This window comes from Mirounga leonina, unplaced genomic scaffold, assembly GCF_011800145.1.
Source record: "Mirounga leonina isolate KUSES-001 unplaced genomic scaffold, KU_Mleo_1.0 Mir_150, whole genome shotgun sequence".
Classification (NCBI taxonomy): Eukaryota; Metazoa; Chordata; class Mammalia; order Carnivora; family Phocidae; genus Mirounga; species Mirounga leonina.
Genome location: NW_023270374.1, coordinates 11,519,253 through 11,535,620, shown reverse-complemented (window position 1 = coordinate 11,535,620; position 16,368 = coordinate 11,519,253). Strand labels below are relative to the sequence as shown.

General features: G+C 35.7%; 1 protein-coding gene across 2 annotated transcripts in view; it reads right to left on the bottom strand.

Annotated features, from left to right (window-relative positions):
• The window catches only part of ESF1 (ESF1 nucleolar pre-rRNA processing protein homolog), a 62,892-nt gene extending 46,560 nt beyond the window's left edge, over positions 1–16,332 (bottom strand). The window contains exons 1-7 of one of the 2 annotated variants that reach the window (XM_035005824.1): positions 16,236–16,332; positions 14,024–14,708; positions 8,128–8,516; positions 6,607–6,720; positions 4,545–4,645; positions 3,400–3,552; positions 1,410–1,524 (exon numbers count right to left, since the gene is read on the bottom strand). In XM_035005824.1, the coding sequence (XP_034861715.1) occupies positions 1,410–1,524; positions 3,400–3,552; positions 4,545–4,645; positions 6,607–6,720; positions 8,128–8,516; positions 14,024–14,666 (1,515 nt within the window). In that variant the 5' untranslated portion in view covers positions 14,667–14,708; positions 16,236–16,332. Of the gene's footprint in view, positions 1–1,409; positions 1,525–3,399; positions 3,553–4,544; positions 4,646–6,606; positions 6,721–8,127; positions 8,517–14,023; positions 14,709–15,995; positions 16,208–16,235 lie in introns of those variants that run through there. The other variant, XM_035005825.1, reaches the window with a different exon arrangement.
• Between the last annotated feature and the right edge of the window lie 36 nt (positions 16,333–16,368).

Genomic DNA, 16,368 nt, shown 5'->3' with positions numbered 1-16,368 from the left:
TATTAGGAGTAAAAACTCACCAGTGTTTCTATTAATTGTAGGGAAAAGAAAACGCACTAGCGAAAAAGTTAACATTACGAATTGACAAAAACATGTTTTTCACCTGGAGTTCTAAGTACTTCAGGAGGTCTGCAAACTACACGAAATCTATTAATAAAGCTTTCAACAAAATTTCAGTAGGCTCCCTTTTAAAAAAGATTAAGAGCCACTGATAAAAAAGGCATCTACTGGTTGGAAGTACAGTAAACCCCCATGATACAGAAATTAATCTATAACATGACTGGTTTGGTTCCTGCCCTCCATGCAGCCCCCATTCTCAGATAGGGTCTTGTCAGAAGTTTTAGCTTCATCACAGGGTGGGTCTCCTATCCTAGTTTTTTTTTTCCCTCAGGCTAATCTCCTCAGATCAGGACAACAAAATGGGCACCAATTAACCAAGGGATCTTTAAGACAGCTGTCACTACCTTACAAGTTCTAATTACAAATTATCCTTATTCTGATAATTTGCCTGAGTGATAACCATAAAACTGCTGCTGGAACTGGGACATATGTGGATGGTATGGCTGGACCCTAAGAATTCCAGAATGGCTGTCTGGACAGACTTGCCTTGGTCATTTTTCAGGCTTCAAAATAACCTGACCCTTTATTTTATGTTATTGAATCTTTTAAACTTCACTTATTGCATAATGGTGAGGTTTTACCATACTCAGTAACTAATCAAGGCCACACAGTGCCCAATACAGCATGCAAGTGACAGATACAGTAGATCTCTCTACCACCAGCCTATCCTCAGAAGAGCATAGAAAAGGCAATGGGAAACCTGTGTGGTTCCTGCAGTCTATCTGTGGGCAGAAGGTTTTTTTTGTGGGGAGGAGGAGAAGAGAGAAGGTAGGCAGCTAAGTAACAAATTAATTCAAGAGAAATCTTTTGGCTGTTCATTACTAAGCAATAATGTGACATCTAATAGTCCTGAATTATTCTACTTCAATTTTTACAATTTTGGATCATATCTACAGAAAAAAATGTGTTCCTATTTAAAATTTCCACTGGTTTTAACTATGATTTGAGGTAATCTGTTACCTCCTTCCCCCACTCCCTAGGATATTAATAACTGACATATTACTTATTAAAGAATCTAACTGAATAAGAATATATGGGAAAGACAGAGGAGAAAAAAAAACATTTGCAGGTAATTGACTCAAGCTTAAAGGCATAACAAAAATCTGAAAACAGGTTCAAACAGATGTGGTAGATAAAAATGCAAATACATTTATGTCTCACTTCTATTTGTATTTGTGCATTAAAATTTTGAATACTTTCCATTTCTAAAGATGCTATACGTAAATAATACACAAGTTCTTTCCTGAAAGCAAGAATCCAGCCATATATTTTTAAAAGTTAAGAAATACCGTTGATGTTCCCATTGCAGCAGATGTAAAATATTTTGGTTTATATGCTGTTAAATCCACTTCTGAGGCTACGTCCTTGGGCTCATCATCAAAAGTAATATCATCTGGTATAAACCTAAGAAGCAAAGAAAAAATAAATTTATTTAAACATATGCTGTAGTGATAAACAACCAGAGTTTAGGTTCTCTTCTAATTAGTTATAGTTTATACATACATACCATATAAAAGTTTCTATAGTAGATGGGGCAAACAATGTTAGAAATAACGTTGGCACAAAATTTCTGAAATTCATAAACTATAAATCTGTAATTCCACTAAATTTGAGTGAACTCTGTAGGTAGAAACCCTGTGTTGGGAGTCAGTTAGTATGAGTCAAGTGCAAACACACATGGGTCCCTCATGTTTCAAAAAGACCTAGACACCTGATAGCACAGTGTTGACTTGCTATATGATATTCTGAAGATCAAACAGAATTAGTAGTGGGTAAGTGTTCTGAATGTAAAGTATCAGATATATAAGGTGTCATTGAAAATAAGGAAAAAGCTTAAGGTTGATTCTTTAAGACTAAAAAAATCTTCATAATCTTATCTTACAATATTTTTTCACAAATAATTAGCTGTTAGATGTAAATTAGCCACTGTAAATTGTATGACAATGCTTAGGCATTAGGCTAAAAATAGGGGGGAAAAGCAGAATCAAATAACCCATGGTTAATATATTTAGGCTTTGTAATTTATATAGGAGATTTTGGTTCCACACACACAAAAAGCATATGATAATTAAGGCTCATTAGGTTTACACAATATCCTTCTCCAGCTATACTTTTGCAAAGACTTACTAGAAGAAAAATATCTGAAATCAATATTTTTAAATGGTATTAATATGCATGCATTTGTATTTTGGGGCAGATGAAAATAAGTTTCTAGATAATTGGATGGCAGCAGAAAACTCAATTTTCTTTTCTGATGTTATGTTTAACAAAATAAAACAGGAAGCCCGATGTGGGACTCGATCCCGGGACTCCAGGATCATGACCTGAGCCGAAGGCAGTCGCTTAACCAACTGAGCCACCCAGGCACCCTATTTGTATTTTTCTACCAGTCCAAATGCCTTTGAAGTATGAAAGCCAGGGACTACAAAATGATGCAAATTTTTTTTTGGAAATATTTCATTTTGAGAACAAAGCCTCTCACAAACTTGGATACAAAGAACTGATTTCTATTCAAAGTGTCATAGAAGAATGGTTTACTGGGTTCAAAAGCATTAAGCTAATGATAAAATGGTATAGTAGTTCAGCTTCCCATTTCCTCAGAACTGACATTTACCACCATTTAAGGTTTTTCAGCTTTGGGCCAGTGAAGCCTGTGCATGGGGTGAAAATAATGCCCAAGTCTGAAGACAATGCCAGCAACACCATCCATTCACTGAGCATTTAGAACAGCACCATTCAATGGAACTTTGTGATGATAGCAATGTTCTGTATCTGCTATGTCCATATGGCCAGTAAGTACCTGAAATGTGTCCAGTGATGAAGCAAATGAATAAATTTAAAATTTTTAAAAATTTTAACTAGTCAGATATGACTAGTAGCTACTGTTATTAGCACAAGTCTAGAGGTACCAATTTATTAGCAAATTCCTTTGCCCCCATCTCAATGCTTTTTTTTTTTTAAAAATTAATTCACCTGGTTCCTAGTTCTAAAAGAGAGTTGCAAAGGAATATCACTGCATATAACCCATTATCCTAAAAACATAGCCAATATATTTGAAATTCAGGATATAAATGTGGGGTGACTCATACACAATACTTAAGCATTTTCTCATTATAGTTTTCTTTGTTAAGAGTGATGTTCCATAGGACAGAGTTCACCTAAAGCAAAAAATCCTTTTTTACAATATGAAACAACAGAAAATACTACCAGCCTAATATCTTACTTCCTACAATCATATTGTGCTACAAGATAAAATTGGTAAAATACACACTGGATTACCTTAAATCTATGAATGAACAACTACTTTCGAATTCCAGGCCATCACAATCCTCATAAATTTTACCAGCTGTTTCAGGAGAATCACACTCTACTACTGCATAATAGTACTTGAGTCGTTTGAATTGATAATCTCTCAGTTTTTCTCTAGAAGTCCTAAAAGGTAGAAAACTCATTAAGCTTACCTATTCAGGAACACAAACACCTATCTTCCTTTAAAAAACAAATGTTAATTATTTCAAGAAAAATATATTACAAACTGGACTTCATCCCAATCCATCTTTCCTTCATGATTTATGGGCATTAAATATTTAAGCTCAATTTATTATTTTGACAAAGCACAGACTAAGTATTTTAATTAAAATTTAGTATCTAGAAAAGGAGAGTGTAAGAATTACATATGCTTACTCATAATTTTAACTCTTGAATAGTCTTTTTGTTTTGCTATCACATATAGTCTCTCAAGTAAAACTCCTGAACAAGATCACTATATTATAAAATAAATATGCTAGGAAAGCATTAGCTCTAATTACAAAGAAATTCCTGATTTTGTAAAATGTTTATTCCAGATTTATGTGTTGTCAAGTCTAAATGGTTTTAAGTTTAATTTCATTTAATTAAACATACTCTTTGAGAGTCTTCATTGGCTGTTCTGCCACCAATCACCATTTTTATTACGTGCACATATAGCTCCACCTAGTGGTTTAAAAACTACCTTAAAATTTTTCTATACATTATGATAATAAAAAGTTATCATTATTTTTTGATTTAATCCTCAAATTAAAAAATACATATATCATGAAGGCAAACAGGGTTTCAATGCCACATATATGGAAAGCAACATCTCATGAAAAAACCAAAACTTACTAATTAAGAGCAAGGAGGCTGAGAACCCTAAATCAGTCTAATCATGGAATGTTTTTCAAAACTGCAATAATTGTTTTTGTGAATACAGAAATATGAATATACACACAAAAGGTTGTTGGAATAGTATGCCACTTCTGACAGACTTTAATCTGCTCTGCAACTTGTTTTAACCATGAAAGGCAGGCACAACATAAACTTTAGTCCCATTAAAGTGACCAGAATTCTGAGTTAGTGACATGAATTCATGAGATTTAGTTTTATTTTCTGTAACAGGTTAATACCAGTCCTTTTCAGGGGCATCTTCAGGAATACTTAATAACTCTACTGGTCCTTGAACTTGCTCTTCCTTCATTCTCTCCTTTCCAAACTCCGAAGGATATATCTAAACACAAAAAAATAAGATCAATGTAATTTATACTTTACTTTTCTTAAAACATCCAGACCCGTCAAGGTCAGGAACTCTGAGTTACAACTGAACTCGATGAAAGCAGGAAGGATGACTCACTTCCAAACCTACTACAGGAAGCTAAAACATCCTGAGGAATCTCCTTAAAAATAGTCATTTTGGCTGGAGAGTAACAGATGTGGAGCTTAAGAACAAAAACAGAATTATCTCCTGCATACATCAACTGGGACAAGATGGTCCTGGGATCTAAGGGAAAAATTAAGAAAAGCAAAACGAGTCTTAAGTGCTCAAGGAACTTAAAAGTAAACACATACAAACAAAATGACTAATTAGTTGACACAAAATATACAAAAATGATTAAAGAAGTATATAAAACATAAAGAAAAACAATTTTGTTTTATCTCTTAAGTCATATCATTTAGCCAATGCTTTAAGAAATACTTTAAATAGAAAAGAACTGATAATAATCTTATCACACGGTTTAGATGGTCTTGGTAAAAGAAAAAGGATTCCCTCATTGGGATTTGGTAATTTTGTATCTCGGCTACTTATGAGAAAAAATGTAACTATATTAATTTGTATTGTTTTGATACTACTGGGCTTAATATATTTTTGCTAACTAATACATGCTTTTCTGAGTTCTTTGCAATATGTAATTTATCAAATAGGGATTCGAGTTTTTCTTACTAATTTGAGTGGCAATAATAGGTTTTGATGTAAAAGTTTTAAATACATATGTAGTCACATCTGTTGATTCTGTTTTTCTCTTTTCTAACTCTAGAAATTCCTACTATCCATTTCCTGAAATATAAGATTTAACAAAAACACAATACTATTTTATTCTGTTTCTGTGGTTTGAGTTTTAATTTTTTTCCCTTACTTTATCTGGAGTTTATTTTGGACTATGATGAGGTGAAGATCTGAACTAAGCTCTTTATACAAAGACTCACTCATTTGTCCCAATACCAGGTATTCAAGCTTACTTTGGTCTATATTATAATATAAACTATTCTATTTATCTATTTCATTCCATCAATTTGTCTTTCCCTTTTTACCCAAACTTGTTAACTCTTGTAGCAATATAAAATGTTCACATGTTATATCTGACAGGGCGAATCCTTTTACACTGGTATGTTTTCCTAAAAATTTATTAGTCATTTTCACTTATTTATTCTTTTAGATGATTACTGGTAGCCTTTTTCTTTGATAGGAACTGAGATTATGCTTGAAACTACACTAAAACTATAGAATTGACATCTTTAAATACTTAAACAGAACAATAATTTAGAGCTGTTTCAGGTACCGCACTAAATACTTAGTGTAAGCTTCTTATCATTTCATCCTTACAACTACCCTAGGAAATGCTACTGTTATATCCACTTGTCAGGTGAGAGAACACATCTGAGAAATTAATAAAATGCCCAAGATCACACGGCATGCATCAGAATCAAGATTTGAATGCAGGTCTGTCATACTGCAAAGCCTAAATTCTTAATCGCTATGCTTGCTCTCCAAAAATATGGTATCTCAACATTTATTTAAGTTTTTCAAATTTATCCAGTGTTATAGTTTACTTCATATATATCATATATGTTTAAGGTAATTCTCAAGGATTTTACATTTCTGCTGCTAGTAAAAATAGATTTTTTTCTTAACTGGTTAAGAATTGAAGAATGCAATTAAAAATATTTATTTTATTCTGTCCCTTTATTGAGCTTTATAATAGCTTTTCAATTGATTTCTTTAGGTTTTTAAAATACATAAATCACATAACCCATCAATAGCAATAATTTTACCTCTTCCTTTTATATTTATTCTACCTGTTTTGTACCTAACTGTACCAACAACTGCCAGATTATTTTCCTTAAAACTATGACTTAAAAAAAAGATTAAGCTTAAAATGTTTAGAAATATTTCAAAATGAAATCAATTCTCACCTTTACGGAAAATATAACACCCCCTTTAGGTTTAAATGAATTGAACAGAGCTAGCAAATCTTTTGCCTTTAATCTGTCCCAGTCCATGTTGCAAACTGCTAATCGATGTGTAACCTAAAAAATGAGAAAAATTAAATATTACATAATCTCTATCATTCCCATCACTTGCAAAATATACAAAAAAATGTGTCTTCTTTCCTCTCTCAAATTCTGAAATCACCAATACAGTATTTATCTAAGTAGTTTCAATATGTAAAAGAAAACTTCGGTTGAGTCACACGGTGGTAAAACCGTCAACAGATAAGCACTTTCTCTTACTAGGTTCTTAGTTCTTGAATCAGAACTTGATAATCAGCTGACTTTTTTTTTTTTTTTTAAAGATTTTATTTACTTTTTAGAGAGCGAGCGAGAGAGAAACAGCATGAGAGGGGAGAGGGTCAGAGGGAGAAGCAGGCTCCCCGCTGAGCTGGGAGCCCGACGTGGGACTCGATCCCAGGACCCTGGGATCATGACCTGAGCCGAAGGCAGACGCTTAACCATCTGAGCCACCCAGGCGCCCAATCAGCAGACTTTTTTTTTTATTTTTTTTAAAGATTTTTATTTATTTATTAGAGAGAAAGAGTACAAGTAGGCAGAGAGGCAGGCAGAGGGAGAGGGAGAAGCAGGCTCCCTACTGAGCAGGGAGCCCGATGAGGGACTCAATCCCAAGACCCTGGGATCATGACCTGAGCCGAAGGCAGCCGCTTAACCGACTGAGCCACCCAGGCGCCCCATCAGCTGACTTTTTTTTTTTTTTTAATTTATTTATTTGAGACAGAGAGAATGAGAGAGCCAGAGAGCACATGAGAGGGGGGAGGGTCAGAGGGAGAAGCAGGCTCCCCGCCGAGCAGGGAGCCCGATGCGGGACTCGATCCCAGGACTCCAGGATCATGACCTGAGCCGAAGGCAGTCGCTTAAACAACTGAGCCACCCAGGCGCCCCATCAGCTGACTTTTTAACAACCAAGTTTGTTAAGCTATTTTGCTACCCATGAATGAGTATGGAGGTTGAGTATGTTACTCTACCAGCTACAATAAGTATTTTCTAAAACTTTCATGTGACCTGGGGTACCTAGGTGGCTCAGTCGTTAAGCATCTGCCTTCGGCTCAGGTCTAGGATCGAGCCCCGCATCAGGGTTCCCACTCAGTGGGAAGCCTTCTTCCCCCTCTCCTATTCCCCCTGCTTGTGTTCCCTCTCTCACTGTCTCCCTGTCAAATAAATAAATAAAATCTTTAAAAAAAAAAAAAATTTCATGTGACCTTTCTTTTAACTAATCTCTATTTGCTTGGACAGACATCTAATTTATATAGCTACTTTAACTATCAAGAAGTTATTTTACATCAAAAAGTTTTAATCAGACTAATCATTATGAATATTATTTACCAATAAAGGTTTTCCCACTCAATTTAATGACATCAATTCTACCATGCATAAAAGCTACTTTTACTGTGCTTTTCACAAATAATTTATTCAAAAGTTCACCTCATCAGCCCGAGGAGCATCTTTATCTAATTCTCTCCAAGCGTGCTCAAAACCAGAGTCCTCTGGCAGTAAATCTGCCATATCTTCTTCATCTTCAGAACTAGTTTCTACATTTCCTTTACCCCTTGCAAGATCAGGGCCACTGTCACTTTCATCATCGTCACTATCCTCATCTTCATCCTCCTCATCACTTTCACTTCCATCAACATCATCAACATCATCTTCATCAGCTGAAGTTCTACCAGTGCCTGTAATTCCATCTTCAGATTCCTCATCACCTATTTCACTAGCACTTTCTGAATCTTCCTCCAGAGCATCTTTGTCAAACATCCTACCACCTGTGGAGTTTCCATAACCATCACTGTCTTTTGCCATTATTAGTGGAATCACTGCAAAAAAGATTAAAGCAGGGAGAAATTTAAAAAATGTAAACACAATTAAATTGAATCCAACTTATTTTGACCTCAAATCCAGTAAAAATATAATTTCTATGAAATAGACTAAAAAAACATAAATTCAGCAAAGTTGATGCTGAAGTTACTTAACAGAAATTTTGACATATACCCAGATCATACAAGTAGATTCACATATTCATTCAGTAATTACAGAGTGCCTGCTGTGTGCTAGGTGCTCAATAAAAATTATTGGCAAGAGAAGCTATCAGTGCCCTCAATGAACTTAATAGTCGAGAGGATAGATGGACAGATATCAAATAAAACCAATCAAATCAATACACATAAAAAGCATACAATAAAAGTCTCTAAATAAGTGTAACTGAGTTGCTACCTGAAGGATGAAGAGGAGGTATTCAAGATTAGACTAACAGATGAGGAAAATGTTCCAAACACTGAAAAAAAACAAATGCAAATATCCACGAATAGGAAAAAATTGGCAAGAATGTCTGGATTGCAGATGGCCAGGAGTCAAGTAAGAAATTAAACTGAAAGTGAGGTAGGGGCCGTGCTTCCCAAAAACCATGTAGAAGGTTTGGACTTTGTCATAAAAGCAGTGAGAAGCCACGATTATATTTTCAGAAAGAGGGACATCATCAGATTTGCACAGTGAGATCACCTTGACTCGCTATAGAAAATTGACTGGAGGGAGTCAAAAGCAGATGTGACTACAGAATTAGAAATATAGTATAAGACTCCTAGCAAGAAATGAAAGTAGCACTAAACTGTTAGAAAGAGACAGAAAGACGTGAATGGATTCACTTCAGAGTTGCAGAGTCAGGAGGTAAAATCAACAGTAATTAGTGCCAGGGCTTGTGGTATGGGACAAAGAAGTTTTAGAAATGTCAAAGATGAGTCCTAGCTTCCCAGCGTGCAGAGCTAGCTAGCTAACTGGATAGATAAACATGTGATGTTGGAAAAGAACCAGTTTGCTGTTTGGTAGAGGTAGATCATGAGTTCAGTTTTCAATATGCTGAATTTGAAGTGCCTGTGAATCGCGTAAGAGGAGATATCAAGAAGGCTGCTGGCCGTCTGAGTCTACAGCTCTGAAAAGTTGCATGCTGGAGATAAAATTTTTCACTCATTCATGTATAGTAATAACAGAAGTTGTGATGTGGATTAGATCACCTATGCAGAGCAAAATAGTAAGTTTTCTGCTAAATCTTGAACTTTGTAACTAACTATGGTTAGCGATATACGAAAAGTAAAAGACTGTTTTTACTTAAGTTGGATTTTTTAGCCCACATAACTCTGAAAAAACTCATTTTCTATTTCTAAAGCAATCATATGATTTTATTGTGGGTATATGTGTATGTTGATATACAGTATCTTACACATTTTATTCACCTTTAAGTTGGAGATTACGTTTCTGCTTACAGGCTCTGCTTGTAGAATTAAAAAATAAATTTAAAAGCTTAACACTTGGAATGAAATTCAAACTTAGTTTTTTCCTTGGTCCTATAATCTTATAATAGTCATTCATTGTCCAAATATTTATTATCTACTATGTAAAATGCATTGAGCTCAGGAAAGGGAAAAGGGAGATGGCTTGTAACATGATCTCAGGCTCCCGATGGGTTCATAAACAAAAAGAAATTGTTTACTGATTTATGAAGCTATGTTCTAAAGTAACACAGAAAGAGACATCTAAATTTGCCTGTAGAGGTATTTATAATAAGAAAAGCTTCACGAAGATACCATTTGACCTGAGGCTAAATGAAAAAGAGTTCTGCTAGGAGGAAAAGAAATGGGTTTTTATTTTATCTTTAAATTTTTCATTCAAAGATAACTGGATGGTTATTTTGGTACATAATTCCCTAAGTTTGTTTTCTATGATGTACCCACATAAGAGAGTGAGGGAACATAAAAAATAACTAGCCACTGGTGTGAAAAAGCAAAAAAAAATGCATGATCATAAGTTTTGCATATGGGATCAGAAAAACGCCACCACAAAAGTGAAAGAAAGTTACTACGAGACAAGCATCAGAATTCACCTTTAAGCAATATGCTCAGAAATAACACCTTGGGGACTTAGCTTTATCTAATATTGCAATATTTCTCAAGCATCAGTCATTATTATACCATTCAGTGATTTTTGCATTTCACTGTTTTTCATTAAACTGAATTTTTTTAAGTTAAAAAAATTAGCTTTGTTCTAAATATCTCTGAAGTCACAGATGTAATGTAGTGATTACATTTTTTCCTAAGATGTTGAAACAAATACATAACTATTAACATAAAAAAGTTTGAATATCATCTCACATATGCCCTGTTTTCACATATGACAATGGTACCCACACCACACTCTGGGTTGTATAATAAATTGATACACGCAAGACTTAAAAAAGATCTAGTATTTTAATATTTTTGACAACATCAAGTATATTCAGCGTATTGATTCATTCAGTAAATATTTGCTCAGAGTCCACCATGTACAAGGCTAGATAATGTGGGATTATCTCTATTCCTGGATGGTACTGCTCTAATAGTAACTGTAAACAGTACTTACCTAGCTACTTAAAAAAAAATGCTTTATACATATAATGAATGCTCATTGCAAAAAAATTAAGAAAATATGGTTTAATTAAGAAAATAAAAATGACTAGTAATTTTTCATTCAAAGATAACTGGATGGTTGTTTTGGTACACAATTCCCTAAATTTGTTTTCTATGATGTACCCACTAATTTTTTTTAAGTAGCTAATCATACAGTTTATACTATTTTGTAACTTATTTTTAAAACTTCATATATCATAAACACGTTTGGGTATATCACAATTTATTTAATCAATTCCCTAATGATTTATGTTACTTTTAAAATTTTAAAAACAATGCTAAGATGCACATTCTTTGCACAAACGCCCAATTATTTACTTAAAATAAGTTCTTAGGGGTGCAATGCTGGGAATCAACATTTTATGACACATAATACCAAACTGCACTCTTCACATCACCTTTACCTTGTAGCACTTAAAAAGCTCTCTGCAGGGGCGCCTGGGTGGCCCAGTTGGTTAGGCGTCTACCTTCGGCTCAGGTCATGATCCCAGGGTCCTGGGATGGAGTCCGCATTGGGCTCCCTGCTCAGTGGGGAGTCTGCTTCTCCTTCTACCCCTTCTCCCTGCCTGTGATCTCTCTCTCAAATAAATAAAATCTTAAAAAAAAAAAAAAAAAACCTCTCTGCACAGAGTAGTTGCTGGTAACTGATGAATAATGAACAAAAGATGTTTACATATGAAGTCACTAATCCCTACTTACACATACTGCCTTTCTAGACTGTGGAACCGATGTAAACTACTGGAAGCAATATGATGCGGTAGAAAGATTTTTCAAAGACTTGAGTTCCAGGCCCAGCTCTGTGTATCCTCACATAAATCACTTTAGCATTGTTTCCTGATTAATCTATCCTAATTTCTCAAGCTTATTGAGAAATTTTAATAAAAAAAAGATATGCAAAAAGATTCTATAAAATCAATCCAAAGGATTTTATGGATATGTTTTATTAATCCAGTGCCCCAAATCAAGTGAAATTTAAGATGCTAGACTGACTTGCCTCACAAACTCATCATCAAACAAACTTTGCTGCTGTTCCTATTCTTATTTTCCAATTTCAGTAACCAAACTCCTATCCCTCTCCCTATACCTCAGTTTGCTGCCTGGTTCCACTATAAATGGAAAGAGATCCCACTCTTACCTCGTAGGCCCTGCTATCTAGAATTCTACCCACTGCCTGATACCTCCTACCTTTCAAATGTGATCTCAGCCCATCAAGTCCTCTCTGACTTTTTCCCAATGCCTATCCTCCTTGGATCTTGTAATCATGGCCAGCCTTTCGCTCATCTGAATACCAATTTTTCAGTTAACAACATAAACAACAGGCAACACCAACACTCAAAATTTCTTGCTACTGGAGGGGACACCAAATTTTAATAAGCTCAGTAAACAAGTAAGCATGAACCAGAATCAGATGTTTCTTAGTTCCAAACAATCTTTTCTAGTTGTATTACCCGCTTACCCCTTCAGAGACCTTATTATCTAATCAAATGGGAATACTGATTTCTTCTGAACATATCCAACCATATCTTTGCTCAAAAAGTCCATTCTATACAGAGTGCTCTGGTCTCTCAATTTACTTTTTCCAAACCTTATGGTACTTCCCCTAAGAATTTTTCTCTGGTTACCATATCTTGAGTGACCTCTTCCTCTGAATTCCCATAGCCCTCTGCTAAACATCTTTTATGGCACTTACTATTATTTTATTATATTACAGATCTAATTTCTTCCACTTTAGATATGTGGTGTCCAGTATGTAACCTGCAGCCACATGTGGCAACTGAGCACTTATAATGTGGCTCGTCCAAATTTTATACTTGAGATTAGTATGAAAATAGAATGCAAACTATGCCATTAAAATTTAAGTTGATTACGCATTAAAACAGTTTTTTGATGTATTAGAGTATGTTAATAAAATTAATTTCACCTGTTTTTTTCACTTCTTAATGTGTCAACTAGAAAATTCAAAATTACACATTTTTTATTGGACAGTGCTGCTTTAGGCTGGTGCCACTGTAGAGTTTAGCAGGCTTTTATTTGCAATATAGGATCTTGGGAAGGGCTGAAATCAAGATCAAATCCACTCAACAAGCTATGCACCTTGCAGAGGTGCTGTGTCTGCTCAGGGGGAATAAACCTACTGCTTCACTCAAAGATGCTGTCCCTTACCAAACTGTGAACTCTAAGAGCTCTATGTATCCAAAAGGGCATCAATTTTTTTTTTTTTTAAAGATTTTATTTATTTATTTGACAGAGAGAGACACAGCTAGAGAGGGAACACAAGCAGGGGAAGTGGGAGAGGGAGAAGCAGGCTTCCCGCAGAGCAGGGAGCCCAATGCGGGGCTCGATCCCAGGACCCTGGGATCATGACCTGAGCCGAAGGCAGACGCTTAACGACTGAGCCACCCAGGCGCCTTTGGGCATAACTTTTTCTAATTTGCACAGGCATCATATAAGCTAGCAGTAGCCCCAAGATGGGGGACCATGTCTTACTCATGTTCTACCTGCCACATACTAGTTACTAAAAGTAGTTGAATGAAGGATGGATGAACACACGACTCTACTAGCCCTCTTCAGACACACCTCTTCTTACTATGTGATGACAACATATAACACTTTATCTGGTTAAAGAATATAGCTCTCACTAGTGCCTACCACAAATCAAAATCATTCATTAGCCTCAAGTTTTCCTCTCTTAGCCATTATAGCACCAAATAAAAGATTAATAATCATTTTATGGCATTTTTTTCTTTCACAGCTTTATACTCCCAAATAAGCATTTGATCATTCCCATTATACTATGAAAATACTATATATGCCTTCTTTAAAAAAAAAAAATCAGTATAAAAATAAATAATGTAATATCAAAGAACATATAATTCTTTCCAACCAACCTGATTGCATTTCTCTTCTTGTGTCAGAGTACTTGACCTTGGGAGATTTCACAATTTCAGAGGGGCCCAAGTCTCCTGTGCTTAGTTTTCCTTTGGGACATGAGTCTGTACAATGCTGAACAATGCTTTTCTTCTCTGTTGCACTTTTTTGTGTAAATTCTTCTCTGTCTTTCTTGGGACTTATTTTTGAATCTACCTTCTTAGATTTGCATGACTTTTTCATTTTCTGGATTCTGTCAGAGTTATATAAATCATTTTTATCTCCAGAATCCTTTTGATTAATTTTCTTGGTTTCTTTCTTTTTCTCCTCAACTAGATTTTTTGATTCTATTTTGTTGTTAGTCTGGGGTTTTTTCTTCTTCATTTTCTTTTGGTTCAGTGCTTTATCATCTTCATCAGATAGATCTGAATCAGAATCTGAAAGGTCATAAAAACGTTTCAAGTCCTCTGTAGTGCTGTGGTTGATGAGGCGTCCTCTTTTATCTACAGCATAATTCAATTTGAACCTTTTGTCATGAAACATTGCTCGAAATCTCTTGTCAATTTTGACTTTTCGATCCTTTTCTGGCATTTCCCAAAATCTTGGGTCTTTTGTAACCTTCTTAAACCGCTGGTCACTCATTATTTCTTGTTTGGATGCCATTTTTAAATGTCTGACTGGACAAATGCTTGAAGAAATAAAATCCTAAAAAGTAAAACAAATATTACAATAATGAAGGGTTAGTTAAAAAAGATGCTTTGGGAAAAAATGCTAATTCAGAATATATTCTAAGTTAAATAAAAGTAACACATCCAATTTCATTTCCCAAACTTATTCTGAGTCACATACAGAAAAACAAAAACTATCAGAATATCCTCTTTTGATTATAGAGCATTTGGAGAAATAAATTTAAGACAAAACCAAGCAGAATTCCAGGGCTTTACAGAGGGAGACAAACGCTTACTAGCCAATTGCACTCACTTAGAATTTCTACATTTCTTTTTGTATACCTGTGTACCTGTTACAAGTTAAAAGCTAATGTAATCAAAAGTTTCCCAAGCCTCAGTTGGTCCTATTTCTCTCTTCACATTCTGGTCCCATTCTTTCTGTTAGTCCTTACTTCATGCTTAGTCTCCTAACTAAATAGACTCAAATCAATTCAGATTCAGCTCACAAAATTCCCTCTTTAAATCCGACCATCCTTCAAAAACCATGTAAATTTTCATCCCAGTTATTAATAAACATCTCTTCTCTGTATAATTTCTTATTCTATAAGTAAGGCCCAAATGGGCTGGTTCTCCCCAAAACATAATTAGACTCTGTGTGTGTGTGTGTGTGTGTGTGTGTGTGTGAGAGAGAGAGAGAGAGAGAGAGAGAGAGAGAGATTAGTATTGTTCCCTTGAAAACAGTAAGGGTTTAGCAACTCGATTTGATTTTTGCAGAGCTAAGAGTCATTGATTTTTTTTTTTTAAGATTTTATCTATCCATTTGTCAGAAAGAGAGAGAGAGAGCACACAAGTAGGGGGAGCGGCAGGGAGAGGGAGAAGGAGGCTCCCCTGCTGAGCAAGGAGGCCATGGGGCACTGGATCCCAGGACACTGAGATCATGACTGGGGCCGAAGGCAGACGCTTAACCGATGAGCCACCCAGGCGTCCCAAGAGTCATTGATTATTAAGAACAGAAAGGAACTGATCAAACAGGGTAGCAGTGTTTTGTTCTGAAAGCAAGACTTATATTTTTTTCCTTAAATTTGAAAACAATTTTTTATACTTCAAAAAAAGACACATAGGTTTCAACGATGCACTTATACACGTAAGCATTTACCCCTCTGAACAAACAGGGAACAAGGTAGGTACCATCTCATCCAACTATTAGTGACAATGCATATATATGTTTACAAGGAAAGCATTCGATAAACGTCAGATATTCAGACAGAGAATCACCTTCCGACGCCCACCTTCAACTCCACAGCCCACTCTCCCTTCTACCCACCCTCTAAAGCGGAGAACACCAGGGTGGTCCTAGAACGGCGATCTCCTTCCTAACCCCAAACCTCAGGGCACAGCTACTGGGCTGAGGTCCCTCGACAGGACCCTAGAGAAGACCAAGGAAGTCTGAAAAACGACACTGGAATGGCAAAGAAAAGGGCGCAACCCCTCACGAATCCAAAGACCCTGTCAAAGACTGGTTCGGCACCCTCCACCGCGGTTCTTGAAACCCAAATCCACTAACCTCCTCCGAGCTCTCGCCAAGTCTCACGTGCGACACACACCCACAATTCTCCGCGTGACGCTCCGCCGTGATGGCAAGAGAACTGGGCCAAACTACTTCCCCTTTCCCCTCCGCGGCGATCTCCGGCGCAGGC